General features: G+C 44.1%; 2 protein-coding genes across 24 annotated transcripts in view; one reads left to right on the top strand and one right to left on the bottom strand.

The window, feature by feature from the left end:
- The window catches only part of PRR14L (proline rich 14 like), a 66,272-nt gene extending 61,897 nt beyond the window's left edge, over positions 1-4,375 (bottom strand). For 4 of the 9 annotated variants that reach the window (XM_005670868.3, XM_021073919.1, XM_021073915.1 and 1 more), the window contains exon 1: positions 4,166-4,373. The gene's annotated coding sequence lies outside the window, so the exon portion shown is untranslated. Of the gene's footprint in view, positions 1-4,165 lie in introns of all 9 variants that reach the window. The other 5 variants (XR_001300925.2, XM_013983085.2, XM_013983088.2 and 2 more) reach the window with 2 other exon arrangements.
- Positions 7,922-21,289, top strand: part of DEPDC5 (DEP domain containing 5) — a 101,743-nt gene continuing 88,375 nt past the window's right edge. For 7 of the 15 annotated variants that reach the window (XR_002338345.1, XM_021072342.1, XM_021072340.1 and 4 more), the window contains exons 1-7: positions 8,043-8,221; positions 8,908-9,031; positions 13,913-14,000; positions 14,820-14,866; positions 17,225-17,310; positions 18,977-19,060; positions 20,579-20,628. Coding sequence is in view for 14 of the 15 variants with exons in the window: in XM_021072342.1 (XP_020928001.1) it covers positions 8,974-9,031; positions 13,913-14,000; positions 14,820-14,866; positions 17,225-17,310; positions 18,977-19,060; positions 20,579-20,628 (413 nt within the window). In the remaining variant the exon portion in view is untranslated. Of the gene's footprint in view, positions 8,222-8,907; positions 9,032-13,912; positions 14,001-14,819; positions 14,867-17,224; positions 17,311-18,976; positions 19,061-20,578; positions 20,629-21,289 lie in introns of all 15 variants that reach the window. The other 8 variants (XM_021072339.1, XM_021072341.1, XM_013983091.2 and 5 more) reach the window with 7 other exon arrangements.

The following is a 21,289-nucleotide window of genomic DNA, read 5'->3' on the forward strand; positions in this document are numbered from 1 at the left end:
TGACTGTCCACAAGTCACTCAACTAACACACCCATGGACCCAATGCCAGCCATGTCTCTAGCAAACCTCACTCCCTTCCATCTCCATGGTCCTAACTCAAGATTTTTTTGAAATGTAGGATCATGCACAAAGACACCCTTACTAAACAGATCTTTATCACGAAGAGGCAATACCGGAGTTCCTGTCGTGGCGCAGTGGTTAATGAATCCGACTAGGAACGATGAGGTTGCAGGTTCGATCCCTGGCCTTGGCTCAGTGGGTTAAGTATCCAGCGTTGCCATGAGCTGTGGTGTAGGTTGCAGACATGGCTCGATTCCCGAGTTGCTGTGGCTCTGGCATAGGCCGGCGGCTACAGCTCCGATTAGAACCCTAGCCTGGGAACCTCAATATGCCGTGGGAGCGGCCCTAGAAAAGGCAAAAAGACAAAAAAAATTTAAAAATTAAAAAAAAAAACCAAAGAGGCAATACTGATAATCACAAAAAACAGCTCAAAATTTTCCTCAGGGAAAACAGTGCTGCTACCTTTCCTATGCCTCCATCTATGCTGTAAATTGGCATTGACCAAAATGGAATTGTCACCAAAAGCTTTGGCCACCAAAAGATAACACTCCCAATTTACAAAAGCCTATCACCAGAAAGCCACCATATCTTGAAAATTTTATTTGGCAGAGACATAATTCCAACTTTTCAACATGTGAAAACAACTGGGCACACTGTCTCCTTTTCCTCCCAACCCAATTCTGGGTGCTTAACTTTCTCAGCAGTATGTGCAGTTGAGTCACCAAGAACAGCCAAGTGCCTCAGCTGGAACCCTTAGAGATGAAGTAATATTTAGATGCAGGCCTGGAGTAGCAGTTTGCAATTATTCTCAGCTCACTAGCTCGAATCATAAACTCTCCACTCCATTTTCACCATGGAGATACAAGTAATGCCAGAAGACCTCAGAAACAGGATAGAGTTTTACCATTCGAGTTCTTTAAAACTAAATTTCTGAGGCATCCCCACCGCGGAAGAGAAGGTTAAGAAGCTGACTACAGCGGCTTGGGTTGCTGAGGAAGTGTGGGTTTGATCCCTGGCCCAGTGCAGTGGGTTAAAGGATACGGCATTGCTGCAGCTGTGACTCAGATTTAATCCCTGCCCAGGAACGTCCATATGTGGCAGGTGCAGCCATTAAAAAAACAAAAAGAAAAATTAAATTTCTGAACATAACAGAGCAATTTTAAATGATTTAAAAAACTGAAGTTTTTATATTAAAATGTTAAACATGAAGTAAGAGGGAAAAGTGAGTAACACGTGCTTATAAAATGTAGACAGGGATTTATGGCTTAATCCTTACTAATGATCTACTGGATGAGGATACCAGATAATTACCTAGTTTGAGGTATAAGCAAAAAACAACCCATAGATTCACAAGCTCTTCCCAGCTGTTACTGGCTTGTTATCTCTTCCATTGACACAAATATGAACTAGATTGTGTAGGGGATGGATATGTCCCTGGGGGGGGGAAGGCTAACATTTATAGAGAGTATGCAGTGCAATTATTCCAATAAAAGAAAAATTCCTTTTGAATTGAGAACAATCACCTCCCAATCTTCTATTTCAGGTGCAGAATCCGTGCTGGGAGACCAGGGTCCCTATCCTGCTTCTCAATAGCGTCACAGCCTTGCAAGTGTCATTGAACTTTCTTGGGCTTGTTTTTCACATGTAAAACAGATAAATTAAACAAAATAATCTCAAAGCATCCTGCTACCCATAAAAATCCCCAGAGTCTAAATAACTTTCCTACTTCACTTTGTTTCAGCAAAACACACCTACTAACACCAACAGCAGCACAGAGCTCAGACTAATCCCCACCGCAAGTACTCAGGGGCAAATGAGGTAATTTAAGAACACTTTAAATACGAAAAGGATAGAAAGCTATTCTTTAGTGTGTCTTGGGGCAATTTGGAAGTGTTAATTCCTATCCCAGTGAATAACAAAAGCCAAGAGGAGGGTGGGGGAAACTACCAGTGAAAGATTAACATTGCAGCTTTCAGCCTCATTATAATACATTTTCTAATACTAAAAACCTGACAAAGGGGCAACTTCTACTTTAGTCAATTTAACACTCCCCAAGACTCTGAACCCCCCAAGTTCTGAGAGTACAAAGTTTACAGCAGTAAGCAAAAAAAGAAAAAAAAATCAAAGAAATCAGCAGAACAAAAAACCATATGCCTCAATAATCCCAAGTGTGGAGGTCTCCCTTCCCTTTAATTCCAAAGCTAAGGGGCTGCTCTTAATGAAAGGCAGCATAACAACACCAGGCACTGCCCCACTTGTGTCAAGGGACAATACTCACAATAATGGTCAGGCCTTCAGAAGTTCACACTCCTTTCACCTTGAGAAAGGGGCTTTCTTTTGCAAAGATTCGGACACTGTAGCCAATCCCTCCCTGAGGGAATTCGGAGAAGGGGGCCTCTTCTTGAGCAGAGAAAGAAGACTCTTTTAACAAGATTTCTAGACAAACTGAAAGTGGGGCAGGGACATCGGTATCCTACACAGGGCCCAGCTCTCCCACACGGAGTCCACAGGAAATCTCGACAACACTAAGCACTGCTTCCCTGTTCTTCCCTTTATTAGCATGCAGGGAAAGGATCCCTCTGTCTCCACATGGGGAGTGAAACAGTGAAAATGCTCCTGACTTCTACTGACAAAGACTGCATAAAAGATTTTCATTCCTTTTTCAAAAGAAGGGGAGAAAAGAAACCATCTGTGCCACTCTAAATATACAGCAGGAAAGAGTCCTCCCCTCAAAGGTATAGAGTCTTATTTTTCCTGGGAAAGCAAGAGAAAGTAGTTGGAAGATGAGTCTTTGGAAGAGGGGGCCGTGCAGATGAGATAGAAGGAAGCTATTTTGTTGCTAGAACAAGTAGGGAGACAGAGAGGGCATCTCCGACCAGTAGCGAAGAATGGTAGTTTCTGTGGACAAAGGAAAGGCTGGCTTCTGGTAACAGATCTCCCTCTAGGAGTACAGACCTGCTTCCAAAAACATTCTCCTCTCCCCACCGCCACCGCCATTATTCTAATTGAGACCTTCTTTGTTAATTTGGGAAATAAGGTAGGTAAGAGAGAAGGAGTGCCTCTTTCTCTGCCCCAGGTGAAAAGCCTTCTCTCTTGAGAGAAAGTGATGGCGGGGGGCGAGGGGAGGGGAATAGAAGGAGCCTGCATGGAAAAATGTTTCTCTGTGGAAGATACTAGTTACCTTTTTTAAAAAACAAATAAGTAACAGTAATAGCAACAATGTGCCAAAAAGTTACAACGTACTAAGCACACTCACACAAAATTTCCTTTAGCCATTAGGACAATTCTCGGAAAAGAGTACCCAAATTAGAGATGGGGTGACTGAGAAAAGGTGAAGCAATTAGTCAAGGTCACAAAGATGGGAACTGGGAGACACAGGCTGGCATCCATCACACTCCAAACGCAGGGCTCTTCATTGTGCAAGGGAAGAGAGCTCAAGACACACCAAGAGACTCGGGAGCAGAGAAGCGAGGCTCCCTCTGTGGATGGGACTGGGGGAGGGGAGAAAGGCTGACTTCCACCACCACAAAGTAAATTCAGGGTCGTCTTCTCTGTATCTCGGGGTAAAGGCGAAAAATAAGGAGGAAAGGTAGGTCACCCTCTTACAGGGGGTAAAAAAAAAAACCTTCTGTCACTTTTAGGCAAGTTGAGTCTCCTCACCTGGGAGTCGCTGACCAAAAGAGAGATCCCCACCCCACCCCCCTAAAATAAGTTAGGAATCGCCCTCTCGCACACGGGAGCGGATCCCCCTTTGCTGACAAGCGCACTGGAGCAGGAGAAGCACGTTTGCCCACGACAAGGGGCGTCGCCCTCCCGGAGGAGAGAAGTTGGGGGGTCCCTCGCCATATCGAGGTCGAACAGGAGTCTCTCATTCCCCGCGGAGCCATGACTCAGAGAAGCCGTTTTCCTCTCGCAACGCGGGGCCCGGTCTCCTCCCTCTCCCCGGGTCGCTCCGCGTCCTCAGCACAGCTGCGTTCCCTTCAGCGCCCTGAGAAGGCGGGGGGCCCGGGCTCCCTTCAGCCTGCACCGCCCGGCGGAGGGTCGACTCAAGCTGGAGTGGGGCGGGGCGGATATGCCCGAAGCCTTCGCTTCCCCAGCTTCTTACCCTGAGGCCTGCTCCGCGGCCCGCGCTCGCCCCGCCAGCCCAGCCTCTGCAGCCGCAGCCCCGACGCCTCCAAGTCTAACTGAGCCTGCGGAGCCCCGCGAGCCCGGAGGCGCTCCGGCCGCCGCCGCCTCTTCGTCTCTATGGTCCCCCCGCACTTCCTCATCCGGGCCCGGGCCAGCCATGCGGGCTCGCCCAAGTCCCGCCTTCGCACCGCGCGCGCGCGGGCGCGCACTCCTAAGGACGGCTCTTCCTGCGTGGGACCTCCCTCCCTCTGTTAGCTTGTGCCGCCCTCTGCCCCGCCCCTGAGGCCTGGACTGTTAAAGGGAAACACACCTTTTAACTCTGCTCCTGCTGAGCTCAGGGTCAGCGTCTGATTCCACTGTTACCGCCGTGATCCAGTCCCTTTTTCCGGCCCGAATGACTGCAACTCCAGGGCCCTCCCGGCTTCTCCCTTGGCATCCCAAGAGATCATTTTATACTTGGAATCAGTGTTTCAGATCATGCCATTCCCCTACTCCATCTCCTTTAGAGCGTCTTGTTTCGATTTCTTCATAGCTTTAACACAAGCTGAAGCTGCCAGTTCATCTATTTATTGACTCTATTATCTGTCCCTCGCGCCTTAGTTTTGTTCATCAACCTATGCTCAGCACCTAATGCAGTGTCTTGCACAAGCAGACACTCAACAGATATTTGAAGGAAGGAAAAGACTGTTTATTCAAGAGGAAATTGAAAACGTCCAGAGCATACAATTAACTCGCCCCAAGACACAGAACCTTTTGTTAAGCAGAAATCAGTTGCTTCTTGGAGTTATTAACCTGTCTGATTAGAGAGCTAGAGGTTTGCAAGAGGCAATAATTCTACCCCCCCCTTTTTTTTTGCGTTTTAGGGCCACAGCCTTGGCATATGGGGGTTCCCAGGCTAGGGGTCGAATCGGAACTACAGCTGCCTGGCCTATACCACAGCCTCAGCAACGCAGTATCCGAGCCGCTTCATCAGCCCACACTACAGCTCATGGCAACGCCAGATGCTTAACCCATTAGGCAAGGCCAGGGATCGAACCCTCAACCTTATGGTTCCTAGTCGGATTCGTTTCCACTGCACTATGACGGGAACTCCAATCCTCTCTTCTCTGGTCAAAGTGTCTTTGAACCAGTCAACACTTGTATCATTTTATCTGCCATAGTGGCTTTCCAAGCTTTAGTTAGGGCTTGGGGACATACAAAACCAAGTGCCAACGGTATTGTTTACAGGCTGAATCCATATTTCCAGAATATAGGCTACTATAGATGCTGTTAGGATGAACTAACTAGAAGTTCACTTTAAAATATTTCTACGTTTACAGTATCCAAGTCCTCAAGTTCTTTCTCAGGCAACTACATGCCTACAAAAGAGGACCTGATGGAGTTCCCATCGTTGCTCAGCAGAAACAATTCTGACTAGTATCCATGAGGATACAGCTTCCATCCCTGGCCTCACTCAGCGGGTTAAGCATCTGGCATTGCCATGAGCTGTGGTATAGGTCAAAGACATGGCTCAGATCTGGTGCCGCTGTGGCATAGGCCAACGACTCCAGCTCCCATTCAACCCCTAGCCTGGGAACCTCCATATGTTGAGGGTGCATCCCTGAAAAAGACAAAAAAAAAAAAAAAGAGGATCAGAGAAACCCATTATTACTGGTTTGTCTTTTGCCTTAGGCTCTAATATGGCTGCACAGCACCATTACTGATCTTGTCTTTATTTTAAAAAACGTGGATTTTTGTATTAATTCTTATTTTTTAATCAAATTATTGTTTATCTTGCTGAGTTTTCTGGCATCCCATTAACTTTTTGTGCCTTTAGTAAGGCAAGTGCCTTCATTAGCCTCACCTACCTCACCATAGCCTCAGCCTTGTTTCTAGCTCTGTATTAAGCACAAAGGGATCCCAAAGAAGCACCATCTATATCATTCAATGCTTTAAAAGTTGGGGAGAGCCAGTTCCCTGATAAAATCCATGCTTTTGGTTATATTTATATGGCGCTCTAATTTTTTGTTTTTAATTTCAAAGATCTAATGTAACATGTCCTTCACCTCATTTGGCCCTCAAATACCTTGGGGAGGATGAAAACAACCACTTTGTATTCCGACCTGAGAGGGGAGAAATTTAAGGAAAAAAGAAATATCTTGTGCAAAGCCACGCAGCTAAAAACAAATAATCCCATAAGTTATTGCAGAATAAAGGCCACTGGATCCCTAGTCTGGGTAGCTATCCCTTCCAGCCATCACTAACTTTGACCAGCTTTAGACAATTTTTTAAAATCTCAGTACTTGTCAGGACTCCCGTCATGGTTCAGTGGTTAACAAACACGACTAGAATCTGTGAGGACACAGGTTCAATCCCTGGCCTTGCTCAGTGGGTTAAAGATCTGGCGTTGCTGTGAACTGTGGTGTAGGTCACGGACGCAGCTCAGATCCTGAGTTGCTGTGGCTCTGGCAAAGGCCAGCGGCTACAGCTCCGATTGAACCCCTAGCCTAGGAACCTCCATATGCCATGGCCTTAAAAAGACCAAAAAACCCCAAGAAAACCTTGTTAAGGTTTTTTGTTTTGTTTTGTTTTGACAAATTTTTGCCAAAACTGAAATATTTGTTAACTATGAACATCCTTCAGGAGAAGGAATCAGATTCCCCTAAGGGCCAGGGACAGAGTCCCATTAACTCTGTGTGGGATGGAAGGAGTGCCCAACAGCCTCAGAGAAGACAGCCTGGGGGATCTGGGTGAACTAGCAACATAAAAATGTCTTTTATACTTAACATTTTATCCCTGAAAACTTTTGCAACTGTTGCAGTCTACCTGATTACATGTTTTCTTTACTATTAAAAAAATACAATTATTTAAGAGTTATTTAACTTCTGAATCCTAAAGTAAAATCACAGGTGGGTCTTGCTACAGGGGCCCCCTTCACCCACTCAGCAGTCTCTCTGTGGTATGCGATGCTTTTTTTTTCTTTCAACATTCAGAGAATTTCTGAAAACTGTAGGTCAGTTAGTTGGAGCTCGCAACTTGCCAGGAGCCCTTGGCCAACTTCAGTCACTGCCCACACAGCTCTGATTTTTTCCTTGAGAAGAGAAAGATCTTCAGACTGAAAACGGTTTAGGATGAGCCCTGGAGTGAGATGGGAGGATGCTGGTTAAATGCTCAGCTTTCGGAGCCAAGTTGGACTGGAGTGTCAAGATCTGTCCTTGCTCCCTTCAGAGTTGTTTCGTGTCCTCTGCCAGTTCCCTGTCTGTGAATAAGAGTGTCTCTGCCACCTAAAAAGGATGTGACAATTACATAAGTATGTCTGTGAAAGCTATGGTAGCTATTATTAAGAACCAGACAGGCACGGAACGCCACTTGGGGTTTGGAAGGATTTGAAATAGTCCTCCCCAAAGTGGATACTTCCCAGCAGGGGCTATCGCACTAGGTCGCACGTGCTCAGCCCTTTCCATTTTACAAAAATTCTCCCAGAAACTATTTTGTGCCTCAGTAGCCCTGTGAGGCCAGGCGAAGGTCCATAACTTCGTTTACAGATCCTGGGACACTCATTCGAGTTTGCCCTGTTGCGCAAATCACTAGGTCGAAAGCGAATCTCTTGGACTCGGATCTACTTCGGAACGTCTGGGAGGAAAAGCACTCCCCTTCCCCAGTCGGGAGCCATCAGACTCCCGAGTGGGAAACTACTACATGCAATCCGACCAAGAAGCTACACGCGCAGCCCCGCCCCCGGCGCGAGCCCCGGATGGGGAAGTGGCTCGGACACCGAGACGAGGCGGAGGCCCGGCCAGAGCGGCCCGGGGGTAGGGGGGTGGGGGTGGGCGGGAAGGGGGCGGTACCCAGGGGCGGAGCCACCGGAGCAGCGCGGGTTCTCAGGTGAGCGCTTGGTGGCTGGGGAGGGCCGACCGGCTCCTGGAGCTAGGGCACCGGAGCTGCACCGGCACTGAGGGCGTAGGCGGGGCGTCCGGAGGACGCACAGGGGCCCCGGCCACGGTCGGGCTCTCGGAGTCCGGGCCTCCAGCGGGAAGTGGCTCCGGAGCTGCGGGTGAGTGGAGCTGGCCGCCGGGGCCCTGGTTTGAGGATCAGGAGGGAGGGGGCCGTGGCCCAGGTTCGAATCCTGGACCCATCCCCACCCCCAAACCGCTGTGTGACCTCAGGCAAGTCTTGTCAGTCTCTGAGCCGCGGTCGCATCAGCTAGGGAATGAGGGGGGTGCGAAGAGGAACCGATGAGTTTGTGCAGCTGGAGGTTTGGTGAAGGAACCCGTGCTTTCCTTCTATTTACATTCTCCTTGCCCAGGACATCAATGGCGAAACGTGAACAGTGGGAGCGCCTCTCAGTCTCAGGAACCTGAGCAAGTCTCTTGCGCTGGCCCTCACTCTCCTCGTCTACAGAATGAGTGTGCCTAACCTCTTAAGATCTTCTTAATATTTGGCGTTGTTGGTTTAGATAGAGGCAAGGCGGTGAGTGCCTCATTCACTCCAAGTTTTCCCTTTGGTGTGTGATAAAGTATCTTCGTGGAGGTTGGGCTGGACCCTGGCCCGAATTCCCTTTCGTTCTCAGATTCGTTGGTCTGTTTGTTCTCCATCCCTCCTGATAATTGGAGGAGTGATTTCATCCAGGGAGTTGGTGTCACCGCTCAAATGATCAGGGCTAGTATTTTCACTGATCTAAAATCAAAGAACCCTTGCAAGGAAAGATCTGACATTCCAGCCTTTTTGTTTGTGTTTCAGTGTCAGGGAGGCAAGATGATTTCGCTCCCCCAAGCTTGGAACAGCTGAAGGAAACAACAGTACAAGATGAGAACAACAAAGGTCTACAAACTCGTCATCCACAAGAAGGGCTTTGGGGGCAGTGGTCAGTATTGACTGGTCTTCGGAGGTTGTGTAATTTGGCTGAGGTACTAGTGTGTCTCTGGTGCCTTGAAATTTACACACTGACTCATGTGACAGTTGGGGCTAGGCAGGCAATTTAACAGAGTGAAGCAGCAAGTGTAATACCATAGCAAGGAGGGTAGCAGGACCAGGGAGAGCACAGGTTCCTTCTGCAAGCATTTTTATTTGCATTTTAAGGCACATTGTGAATATTGCCAGCTTACTACTCTTCATTTGTTTGGATATTTATTTATTTATATTTTTGCTTTTTTTTTTTAAGGGATGCTCCCACAGTATATGGAAGTTCCTAGGCTAGGGGTTGAACTGGAGCTACAGCTGCTGGCCTATGCCACAGCCACAGTGATGCGGGATCCAAGCTGTGTCTACCACCTTCACCACAGCTCATGGCAACGCTGGATCCCCAACACACTGAGCAAGGTCAGGGATTGAACCTGCATCCTCATGGATACTAGTTGGGTTTGTTTCTGCTGTACCACAATGGGAATTCCTATTTGGGTGTTTTGTTTTGTTTTGTTTTGTTTTTTAATTTTAGTTGATGTATAGTTGATTTACAATGTTGTGTTTGTTTCAGGTGCATTGAAAAGTGATTCATTCAGCATATATGTGTATATATGAGTATATATGTATGTATAAATATTTTTCAGATTTTTTTTCTGTTATAGGCTATTACAATATATTGAATATAGTTCCTTGTGCTATACATTAGGTGCTGGTTGATTTGTTTGTATTTTTTATTAACTGTTTACTGTACAATTCATAAAATTTCGGTCTCCACTGGTTTGGCAGATAAAGAAAAATTTATGTTTGATGAGAGAGAAGTAGTGGATATACATAAGACAGGTGTGATCAAAGCATGAACCTTTGCCTGACTCTGAGGCACTTTGAGACTGGGCAGGACACAGCATGTTATCCTGCTTTAAACCAGAATCCAGGTATCAGCTCTGCCTCTAATTTTCCCTGTGACCTTGGGCAAGCTCCTAGTTTACCTTACCAACAAATTCAAGCTCTTTATTAGAATAGTTTCTTTGTTTCCCTTAGCACCTTGAGTCTATGAATCTGCAGAATAGGAAAGTACTCATATGAATTTTTTTGGGGGGAGAGTAAATAAGTTTCCCTCTGTCCTAATAACCTTATTTACTTTAGAAACTGGAATAACACAGTGAGTGTTTTTAAAATTGTATTTTAGTATGCATTTGCTCCTGTGTTATACATGTCTAAGCCTCCCAAAGGCAAGGACTGCCCAAAAGGGAAAATGATAGTTTCTATATCATAAGGTCTTATTGGGATTGAGTAAAATGGTGTATGTAAAGTATTCAGAGAGTACCAGGCTCCTTAGAGCTGCTCAATAAATGTAGCCATTGTAATTACCCGGACAAGGATAACACCAGGCATTGCTATATTTAAAACCCAATTTCAGCTAAAACCACAGTCTGTTATTAAGACTGTACTTTGTATGCAGTTGAGGCTGCCTAAATGTTTGTGGAGCAGAACTGAACAGATAGCAGAAAGTACTTTTGACAGAGGAAAGGATACAAAGAAACAGTATATACAGTGTATGTACAATGTATGCGAGTCTGCTTTTTCATATGTATAAGACAAAGATTGCTGGGTGCTATAACAAATCTGCTGCAGGACTATAAAGAAAAAATGCATCCACCAGTATTACTCAGCTGTAAAAAACAATGAGACATTGTCATTTGCAGCAACACAGATGAACCTAGAGATTATTATGCTTTAGTGAAATGTCAGAGAAAAACAAATACTGTATGATATCTACTTATATGTATAATATAAAAAATAATGCAAATGAATGTATATGCCAAACAGAAACAGACTCACAGACATAGAAAACAAACCTATGATGACCAAAGGGGAGAGGTAAGGGAAGGGGGAAAAATTAGGGGTCTGGAATTAGCAGATACAAACTACTATATATAAAATAGATAAGCAACAAGGATATACTATGGAGCACAGAGAATTACACCTATTATCTTGTAATGGCCTATATTGGAATATAATCTGCAAAAATATTGAATTACTCTGCTGTACACCTGAAACTAGCGCAATACTGTAAATCAACTATACTTCAAAAAAAAAAAAACCCATAAAAATAAATAAAATGCTGAAAAAATAAACAAATTTAGGAGTTCCTGTTGTGGCGCAGCGGAAATGAACCCGGCTAGTATCCATGAAGATGCAGATTCGATACCTGGCCTCACTCAGTGGGTTAAGGATCTGGCCTTGCCATGAACTCTGGTGTAGGTCACAGACGCGCCTCGGATCTCACATTGCTGTGGCTGTAGTATAGGCCAGCAGCTATAGCTCCTACTGGACCCCTAGCCTGGGAGCCTCCATATGCTGTGGGTGTCACCCTAAACAAAAAATAAATAAAATGAATGAATTTAAAAAATAGATCCAACAAATATTTATTAGATACATACCTGTGTCAAACATAAAGATTATGGATATGACAAGTACCCTTGTTCCTAAGGGATTAGCTTGCTGAGACAGACATGCAAAAAGCAAATGATAAAATGAAGCATGATGGAATCTATATTCAGGGGGTTAATTCAGACTCTGGAGGTTTGGGGAAGGCTTCATGGAGACTTTGGTATGCATCTGTAAATGGAAACAATATCCAAAAAAATCCAAAAAAACAAAATCAAAACAAAACCAACTGTGGAATTAACCCAGTGCTTGGCTTTCCTGGGCTGAATTTTTGTTGGGTCTGATTATGTTTGAAATCAGGTTATACTTATTTGTCATGGTTTTAGCATAATTAAAGGCTATGTCTTTCCCTAAAAACTAAAACAAACAAACAAGTAAAATCACTCTATGACTCTGAGTTTGTTATATTCAAAAGAGTTCTCCTCCTCCCCTCCCACAGTGGGAGGCAGGTGTGGAAAAACATGAAACCAAGTTTCTCCGTATATATTAAGGGTCTCATTGGACCCTAATGTGAACTGATGTTTTCACCTGATCAGGTGCCGCCCTCCAAAATCCAGGGTGTTTTGTTTGACTTGATTTTTATGGTGTGTGAGAGGTGGTAGGCTTTAGGAATCCTAACTCAGTCCTGGCTGTATTGTCATTAGCTTTCTATCCTCTGGCAAGTTGCTTTAACTGGGTGTTTCCTTGCTTCTGTTAGATCCAAACGTTTGTTGTGAGGATCACATTAAGACCGTATTTTGATTCTGCAGCAACAATGAGATTCAATCAAACTCAAAGTCATGAGTCAGCTGTAGAAATGCTTTTTCTTTACCTTGTTTGAGCCCTTCCTTTCTTTCCTGTTTTGATTTGCAAAAGAAAATGTCTTTTTTTGTGTGAATTTGTATTGTACTATGTAGAAAATTATGGATTTTACTGTAATGGTTTAAAAAAAAAGGTGGATCTCCTGTCGTGGCTCAGTGGTTAACGAACCTGACTAGCATCCATGAGGACGCAGGTTCGATCCCTGGCCTCGTTCAGGGGGTTATGGATCTGGTGTTGCTGTGAGCTGTGGTATAGGTCGAAGACGAGGCTCTGATCCCACATTGCTGTGGTTCTGGCGTAGGCCGGAGGCCACAGCTCTGATTTGACCCCTAGCCTGGGAACCTCCTTATGCCATATGTCGCTAGTGCGGCCCTAAAAGACAAAAAGACAAAAAAAAAAAAAAAGGCAAGAAGAACCTTTGTTGCTTTTCTGACCTGATCACAGAATTTATGTAGTGGGTTAAAAAAGAAAAAAAATTGTTAAAAGTTTGAAGCAAGGGAGTATGTGTTTAAAAGGATTCTCCTTCTTTTTTTGTGTGTTTTTCCTTTTGTCCCAATAGGGAACCCAAATCTGTTTTAATGGCACAGACACAGAGAAAAAGTCATTTTGTATCTGCCAAGTGCTGTGCCTTCCTTTATTTATTTGCTATTAAAATGTTTGAGAAGAAAAAAAAAACAAGAGTATTTTGAGAACTTCTTTGAACCCTATGCTGTGTCACCAGGACCCAGGCTGTTTTGTTCCTGGCATATGCCAGATACGTGCTATTTGAGGGACTAAAGGATCATCCCAAAGGCGTAGTTCCCAGAGAGTAAAGGTTGCCTTTTCCCTGGGAGCGGTGGGCTAGGAGAAAAAGCTCTGGACCTAAAAGTCCCTGAATACTTTCCCACTTTTATTTATTTATTTATTTTGTCTTTTGTCTTTTTTGTTGTTGCTGTTGCTATTTCTTGGGCCGCTCCCGCGGCATATGGAGGTTCCCAGGCTAGGGGTTGAATCGGAGCTGTAGCCACCAGCCTACGCCAGTGCCACAGCAACGCGGGATCCGAGCCGCGTCTGCAACCTACACCACAGCTCACGGCAACGCCAGATCGTTAACCCACTGAGCAAGGGCAGGGATCGAACCCGCAACCTCATGGTTCCTAGTCGGATTCGTTAACCACTGCGCCACGACGGGAACTCCCTTTCCCACTTTTAAATGGAGCTTCATGAATTCCCATTGTGGTGCAGTGGAAACAAATCTGACTAGTATCCATGAGGATGCAGGTTCAATCCCAGGCCTTGCTCAGTGGGTTGGGGATCCGGCATTGCCTTGAGCTATGGTATAGGTCTCAGACATGGCTTGGATCCCACTTTGCTGTGGCTGTGGTGTAGGCTGATAGCTATAGCTCTTATTTGACCCTTAGCCTGGAAACCTTCATATGCTATGGGCGCAGCCCTAAAAAGCAAAAGCAAGCAAGCAAGCAAGCGAGCTTCATCTTTGAGTTGGGGTCATATTACCAACTTGATGGGATTGTTAGGACCCAATGTAAGAACATACACAGCAAGCTGTCACCGAAGTGAGTTGTTTTCTGCCTGAGATCACTGAATTGTCTTTCAGATGATGAATTGGTCATGAACCCCAAAGTGTTTCCTCACATCAAGCTTGGAGACATTGTGGAGATTGCTCATCCCAATGATGAGTATAGGTAAGTGTCTGACCAGCGTCAAGGGACCTTACTGGGCAGCCTGGAAAGTCCACATATTTTGTCTAAGGGTTTGAAGGGGAAGACAGCAGCTCTTTGCCTTTGGGTAAAAAAGCTCCTGCTGCAATTCCCATGTGGTGCAACAGAAACAGATCTGACTAGTATCCATGAGGCTGTGGGTTCGATCCCTGTGTTGCCATGAGCTGTGGTATAGGTCACAGATGAGGCTTGGATCCCAAGTGGCTGTGGCTATGGCGTAGGCCGGCAGCTATAGCTCCAGTTTGACCCCTAACTCTTGAGGATTTGATAAGTCTGTCTTTTTCTTTTCTTTTTTTTTTTAATGCTTTTTAGTGCTTTTTATGCTTTTTAGTGCTGCACCCATGGCACATGGAGGTTCCCAGGCTAGGGGTCAAATCAGAGCTGTAGCTGTCGGCCTCTACCACAGCCACAGCAACGTGGGTTCTGAACCAGGTCTGCAACCTACACCACAGCTCACAGCAATTCTAGATCCTTAATCCAGTGATCAAGGCCAGAGATTGAACTTACTTCTTCATGGATACTAGTCGGGTTTGCTAACCGCTGAGCCACAATGGGAACTCCCATTCTTTCTTTTTTTAAAGCTGAGATGACAGCTCTATGAACAATTATGTAGCATTTATCTATTTCCTTGAATATAAGTGCAGAGTTGGTTTCTAAGGGAATTTTCTCCCATCGTTGTGCTGCCACTTACAGTATGTTCAGAGTGATCTGCTTGCCTTTTGTGGATGGTGAAGAAAGCTGGTTACTGCTTACAACATCCCATCTCTTTCTTGTTGTTTCCAGCCCTCTGCTTTTGCAGGTCAAGTCACTTAAGGAGGATTTGCAGAAAGGTAAGAATTCCATTTCTCTTCTCCAAGATTTTTCTGCTTTAATGTTTCAGAAACTGTTAGAAACCCCTCTTCACAATCTCAGGGAATGCAGACACATTACTTCTCTCCTTATCAAAGTGTCTTCCTGTGTATGAAAATTGTCAGATATCAAAACTGCCAAGGGAAAAAAAAATGAGAAAAAAAAACCTGCGAATGAATCTCATTTGCCAGGATCTTGAGGTCACTGAAAACTGCATTTAGAGTCAGGAGGATAGTTAAGTCTGAATAGGTGAAGCTTTACACTTAACTCTGTAAAGATTGTTAGCAAAGCATTCTTTCTTCAATATAATATTTTTTTCAATGGATGAAACTAGAGATCCTCATACTAAATGAAGTCAGAAAGAGAAAGATAAATACCATATGATATCACTTACATGTGGAATCTAAAATGTGGCACAAATGAACCCACTTAGAGAACAGAAACAGACTCACAGACATGGGGAACAGGCTTGTGGTCGCTGAGAGAGAGTATAGTGGTCAGGGAGTCTGGAGTTAGTAGATGCAAACTATTACGTTTAGAATAGATAAGCAATGAGGTCCTACTGTACAGCATGGGGAACTGTATCTAATCACTTGTGATAGATCATGATGGAAGATAATATGAGAAAAAGAATGTATATATGTTTATGTACGACTGGGTCACTTTGCTGTATAGCAGAAATTGACAGAAGATTGCAAATCAACTATATGTTAATTTAAAAAAATTAAAACCCCAAACACCTACCGAGCTCTTGCCCTCAGCAATTCAATAAAAATATACTTTGGAACCTCAGCTTACAAATCAGATTGCCTGAAGGGGATGAAGAGAATTGATTTAATAATTGTTTGAGTCCAGTTCCTTTTTTTCCTTTTTTAGGGCCACACCTGCAGCATAGGGAAGTTGCCAGACTAGGGGTCAAATCGGAGCTGCAGCTGCCAGCCTGTACCACAGCCACAGCAACGTGGGATTCAAGCCTTGTCTGAGACCTACACCACAGCTCACAACAATGCCAGATCCTTAACCCACTGAGCGAGGCCAGGGATTGAACCTGGATCCTCACGGATACTAGCTAGTTTCGTTAGCGGCTGAGCTGTAGTGAGAACTCCCCTGTGTCCAGTTCCTTAATAAAGGTTTACTTTATCTATATCTTAACTATATCTATCCATACATTTTTTTCCCACAAAATATTTGTTAAGTGCTTGTGGTATCAGAGCTGGGAGGAAACATATATTGTGGGTGATCTGCCACTTGTGCAAGGAAGGTGCTGTACTGGGAGCTGTTTATCTATCTGTTTTGATCTTCCCGCCAACTCTTGAGGGACAGGAAACTGTCAGGGGGATGAACTGACTCACTTGAAGTCAGTCAGTGAAGGAGTCAGAGCAATGATTCTCCTTACTCCTTCTGGATCCAAATCCTTCCTTTCTTCCTCTAGTGACCGTACCATGCTGATCAAGGAACAAAAATGTTAATTGATAGCAAATAAAGTAATTCCTTAAATGGCACTTGAAAGGAAAAAAAAAACTTCTAATTTGCTCTAAAGGATTTTGGTGTCAACCACTTTTTTATGGTTTAACTTGATGGGAAAATACTCTATAAAACCTGGATCCTGAGTGTCCTTCTTACTCTCCTCATCTTCTGCCACCTGTTACATTTCTTACTCACCAGACTTAAGGGCTCTGAAAAATTTATCTCTTTCGTGGAGTTCCCATTGTGGCTCAGCGGTTAATGAATCTGACTGGCATCCATGAGGACGCAGGTTCAATCCCTAGTCTTGCTCAGTGGTTTAAGGATCCGGCATTGCCGTGAGCTGTGGTGCCGTGAGCTGTGGTGTAGGTTGAAGATGTGGCTCAGATCCTGTCTTGCTGTGACTGATGTGTAGGCTGGCAGCTACAGCTCCAATTTGACCCCTAGACTAAAATCTCCATATGCCAAGGGCATGACCCTAAACAGCAAAAATAAATACATAAATAAGTGTATCTCTTCCATAAATACTGCTGCTACTTTTCATTCCAAAAGAGAAAGGATCTTTTTCTGAATTTTCATAATCCTTCTTTCTTATGTTGCTTCTTAAATTCTTTTTTGCCTGTCTCTTTGTGTGTGTGTCTCTCTCTTTGTAATTCTGTCTGTTTCGCTCTCATTTTATAATTACTTGAGTTCAGGTCTTATTTCATCTGAAAAGCAGAGAACTTTCTAAGTTTTAAACTCCTAGAGGACAGAAAACTTGTCTTGCCCTTGGTAAAGGATCAATTGTGTTTGTTGAATGTCTGAGTATTTATAGATTAGATAAAATATAGTTATCTGTTTTTTCAGAATATGTTATCTGATTTCTTCTGTTTCAGAAACTATCAGTGTGGACCAGACTGTGACTCAAGTGTTCCGTCTAAGACCTTATCAAGATGTGTATGTGAATGTCGTAGACCCTAAGGTGCGTTTTTGTTCTTGATTTGAATATTTTGGGGGGAATGATTAACCTTTCCTCATGATTAGGTCTCTAAGGAAATCAAGTATACTAAGTATACAAGTATACTTAGTAAACCTAAGTATACTGCCAGACTATTAAATATGTAGTCATGTAGTCATATATAGGTCTTTTTTTTTTTTTTTTTGTCTTTTTAGGGCCGCACCCTCGGCATATGGAGGTTCCCAAGCTAGGGGTTGAATCAGAGCTACAGCTGCTGGCCTACGCCAGGGCCACAGCAACACGGGATCCGAGCTGCATCTGTGACCTACACCACAGTTCACGGCAATGCCGGATCCTTAACCCACTCAGTGAGGCCAGGGGTTGAACCCACAATCTCATGGTTCCTGGTCAGATTTGTTTCCGCTGTGCCACGACTGGAACTACTTTTTTTTTTTTTTTTTTGTCTTTTTTAGGTCATTTAGATTATAGGTAGAATATAGGCCGCATTTAAATCCCTCCTCCTCTTTAAAAAGCTTATATTTCTAAAAAGATTCTGTATGTATATGTGTGTTAGTGAAACTAATGTAAAATTTGTATTAAAATACTAAAATTTCTTTGTGGGGGTTCCTGTCATGGCTCAGTGATTAATGAACCTGACTAGCATCCATGAGGATGAGGCTTCAATCTCTGGCCTCACTCAGTAGGTTAAGGATCTAGAATTGCCCTGAGCTGTGGTGTAGGTCGCAGACGCGGCTCGAATCTGGCGTAGGCTATATATATATGCATATATATATACGTATATATATATGTATATAAAATTTCTTTGTGTATTCTCATTTTTCTTTGAGAAATTACGCTGTGAAATGAGGAGGTAAAAATCATTGTCCAAAAGATGTTATTGACATTATCTAGGGAAATAAAGCCCACAGCTCAATGCCATGTTTGTGTGCCAGGATCAAGACTAAAACACAGGAGTTCCCGTCGTGGCACAGTGGTTAATGAATCCGACTAGGAACCATGAGATTGCGGGTTCGGTCCCTGCCCTTGCTCAATGGGTTAACGATCCGGCGTTGCTGTGAGCTGTGGTGTAGGTTGCAGACACGGCTCGGATCCCGAGTTGCTGTGGCTCTGGCGTAGGCCAGTGGCTACAGCTCCGATTAGACCCCTAGCCTGGGAACCTCCATATGCCACGGGAGCGGCCCAAAGAAATAGCAAAAAGACAAAAAAAAAAAAAGGCTGAAACACAGAATCTTATACTCTTTGCACTTTTAACCTTGATACAGTGGCTATAGGATCTGTTGTAGATTTATCTGTACCAAAGTCTTTGGCAGGATAGAATTCTGTTTGTCGTAGCTTTTCCAGTAGTTTTTGTTTTGTTTTGTTTTTTTGTCTTTTTCCATTTCTTGGGCCACTTCTGCAGCATATAGAGGTTCCCAGGCCAGGGGTCGAATATGAGCCTACGCCAGAGCCACAGCAACGCAGGGTCCTTAACCCACTGAGCAAGGCCCAGGGATCGAACCCACAACCTTATGGTTGTTAGTCAGATTCGTTAACCACTGAGCCACAACGGGAACTCCCTCCAGTAGTTGTTTTTCTGTCAAAAGATTTCTGCATGGTGAGTGGATGTAATCTTAGGACTATAAAGTGTGGCAGAGTAATGCAAAGACATATATGTGATTATCCCTTTTAGGATGTGACCCTTGACCTGGTGGAATTAACCTTTAAGGATCAATATATTGGCCGTGGGGATATGTGGCGACTAAAGAAAAGCTTGGTAAGACATGACTTTAAATAATGTGTGTTAACGTTTTCTATTATGTGAGTAATCCACGTCACTAGGAAGTTTTAACAGCTCAAGGAGGGAGAAGAGTATATAAAATCATTTCTGATTCCAGCATCACAGTCAATTATTGTAAACACGTGGTGTGTGTGTATGTTTTTTCTTGTGTTTTTTTTATTTGTTGTCACAGATTTTAACTCTGTATTTTTGACCTGCATAGTAATTTTCAGTATTGTTTTACATTTTTTTTTTCTTGTCTTTTTGCCTTTTCTAGGGCTGCTCCTGCACAATATGGAGGTTCCCAGGCTAGGGGTCGAATCGGAGCTGCAGCCACCAGCCTACACCACAGCCACAGCAACTCGGGATCCAAGCTGCATCTGCAACCTACACCACAGCTCACAGCAATGCCAGATCCCCAACCCACTGAGCAAGGCCAGGGATCGAACCTGCAACCCCATCGTTCCTAGTCGGATTCGTTAACCCCTGAGCCACACAGGAACTCCTGTATTGTTTTACATTTGAATGGGACTTTGGTTTTTGGTTTTTCACTTGCTCTTATTTCCTCCTCACTTCTCCTGTGGACAGGCATTTATTACTCCTAATTTATAGATGTGAAAACTGAGATTGAGGAGTTAAGTGACTGCCCAAGACAGGAAGGCTAGTAAGCGCTTTGACCCTGGGCTTGAACCCAGATCTTATTGCTTTTTGCCTCACCCTCCTTCAATTTTCCTTGCTTATTTACTTTTTTTTTTTTTTTTTTTTTTGGTGGCCTTTTTGTCCTTTTTAGGGCTGCACCGCAGCATATGGAGGTTCCAAGGCTAGAGGTTGAATCGGAGCTGTAGCTGCTGGTGTACACCACAGCCACAGCAACGCCAGATCCGAGCTGCGTCTGTGACCTACACCACAGCTCATGGCAATGCCGGATCCTTAACCCACTGAGCGAGGCTAGGGATCGAACCTACAACCTCCTGGTTCCTAGTCGGATTCCTTTCTGCTGCGCCACAGCAGGAACTCCCTTATTTACTTTTAATTAATATTTTCTACTCAACACCATCCATTTTTCAGAACTGTGAGCTGGTGCTGATAACTGTCTTTTTGGACTTTTTGAATATTATGAAACAAAAAATTATAGGTAGAATTTCCATACAGTGTATATTTTCTGGGAAAAAAAATCTTTGCTCATTTTTTATTTGGTAGGAGAGGGTTCCATTTCCTAAAATGAGAAATAAATGTTTCACATGTAAATGTAGATATATATGCAGATGTATGTGAGGAAGAGTTTATTAGTGGAGCTGGCTGCTTCTTATCCACCTGGCCTTTACTATTGTCTGTACTTGCCAAACCCTTAAGAACCTACTGCTATACCTGCCCCAGCAGGTTTTCTTGTGGGATGAATCTATTACTCCATGTTAATTGAACTTGGGGTTGTTAGAAGAAATTAGGAAGCCAGGAGACCTTCTTTGTGACATTTTATAGCCTTGGTGTGTTGAATCTCTCTCTCTTTTTCCTTAGGTTAGCACATGTGCCTATATCACTCAGAAGGTGGAATTTGCTGGCATCAGGTAGATGTTATGTCACTCTTGATTTATCAGCTTGTAAGTGGGAGTAGGATCTATGGCGGTAACTGGGACACAGCTGTACAGCATTTGAGGCATGTGGATGTCCATGTAATACAATACACAGTAGCTTAATATAGTAGATTGCTGTAGCTAAAACAAACCAACACCCCCCTCCCATTAATGCACTGGAGAAGTTTTAAGGTGAGTGGATATTGCTGAAGCCACCTGGTATTCTGTAACAGAGGAGGTATAGATTCCCAATTTCAGAACTGAAAAAAGCCTTAAATGAACATATTTAATCAAACCTTCTTGTACAGATTAAGTTTGGAGACATAAAATGGCCAGCACTGTAGTTCCTGATTTGCTGCCTTTGTAGCAATTTCACACTGCTCTTGATTTATTTATGATTTCTGTGTTTCAGTTTGTAAAGACAAGAGATAAGGGGACTTTTTGAAACCTACTTTAAATTAAAAAAGCAAGGAGTTCTGTCGTGGCACAGTGGTTAACGAATCCGACTGGGAACCACGAGGTTGTAGGTTTGATCCCTGGCCTTGCTCAGTGGGTTAAGGATCCAGCATTGCTGTGAGCTGTGGCGTAGGTCACAGACGCGGCTCGGATCCTGCGTTGCTGTGGCTCTGGCATAGGCCAGCAGCTACAGCTCCGA

This window comes from Sus scrofa, chromosome 14 (genome assembly GCF_000003025.6).
Source record: "Sus scrofa isolate TJ Tabasco breed Duroc chromosome 14, Sscrofa11.1, whole genome shotgun sequence".
In the NCBI taxonomy this organism is placed as follows: domain Eukaryota; kingdom Metazoa; phylum Chordata; class Mammalia; order Artiodactyla; family Suidae; genus Sus; species Sus scrofa.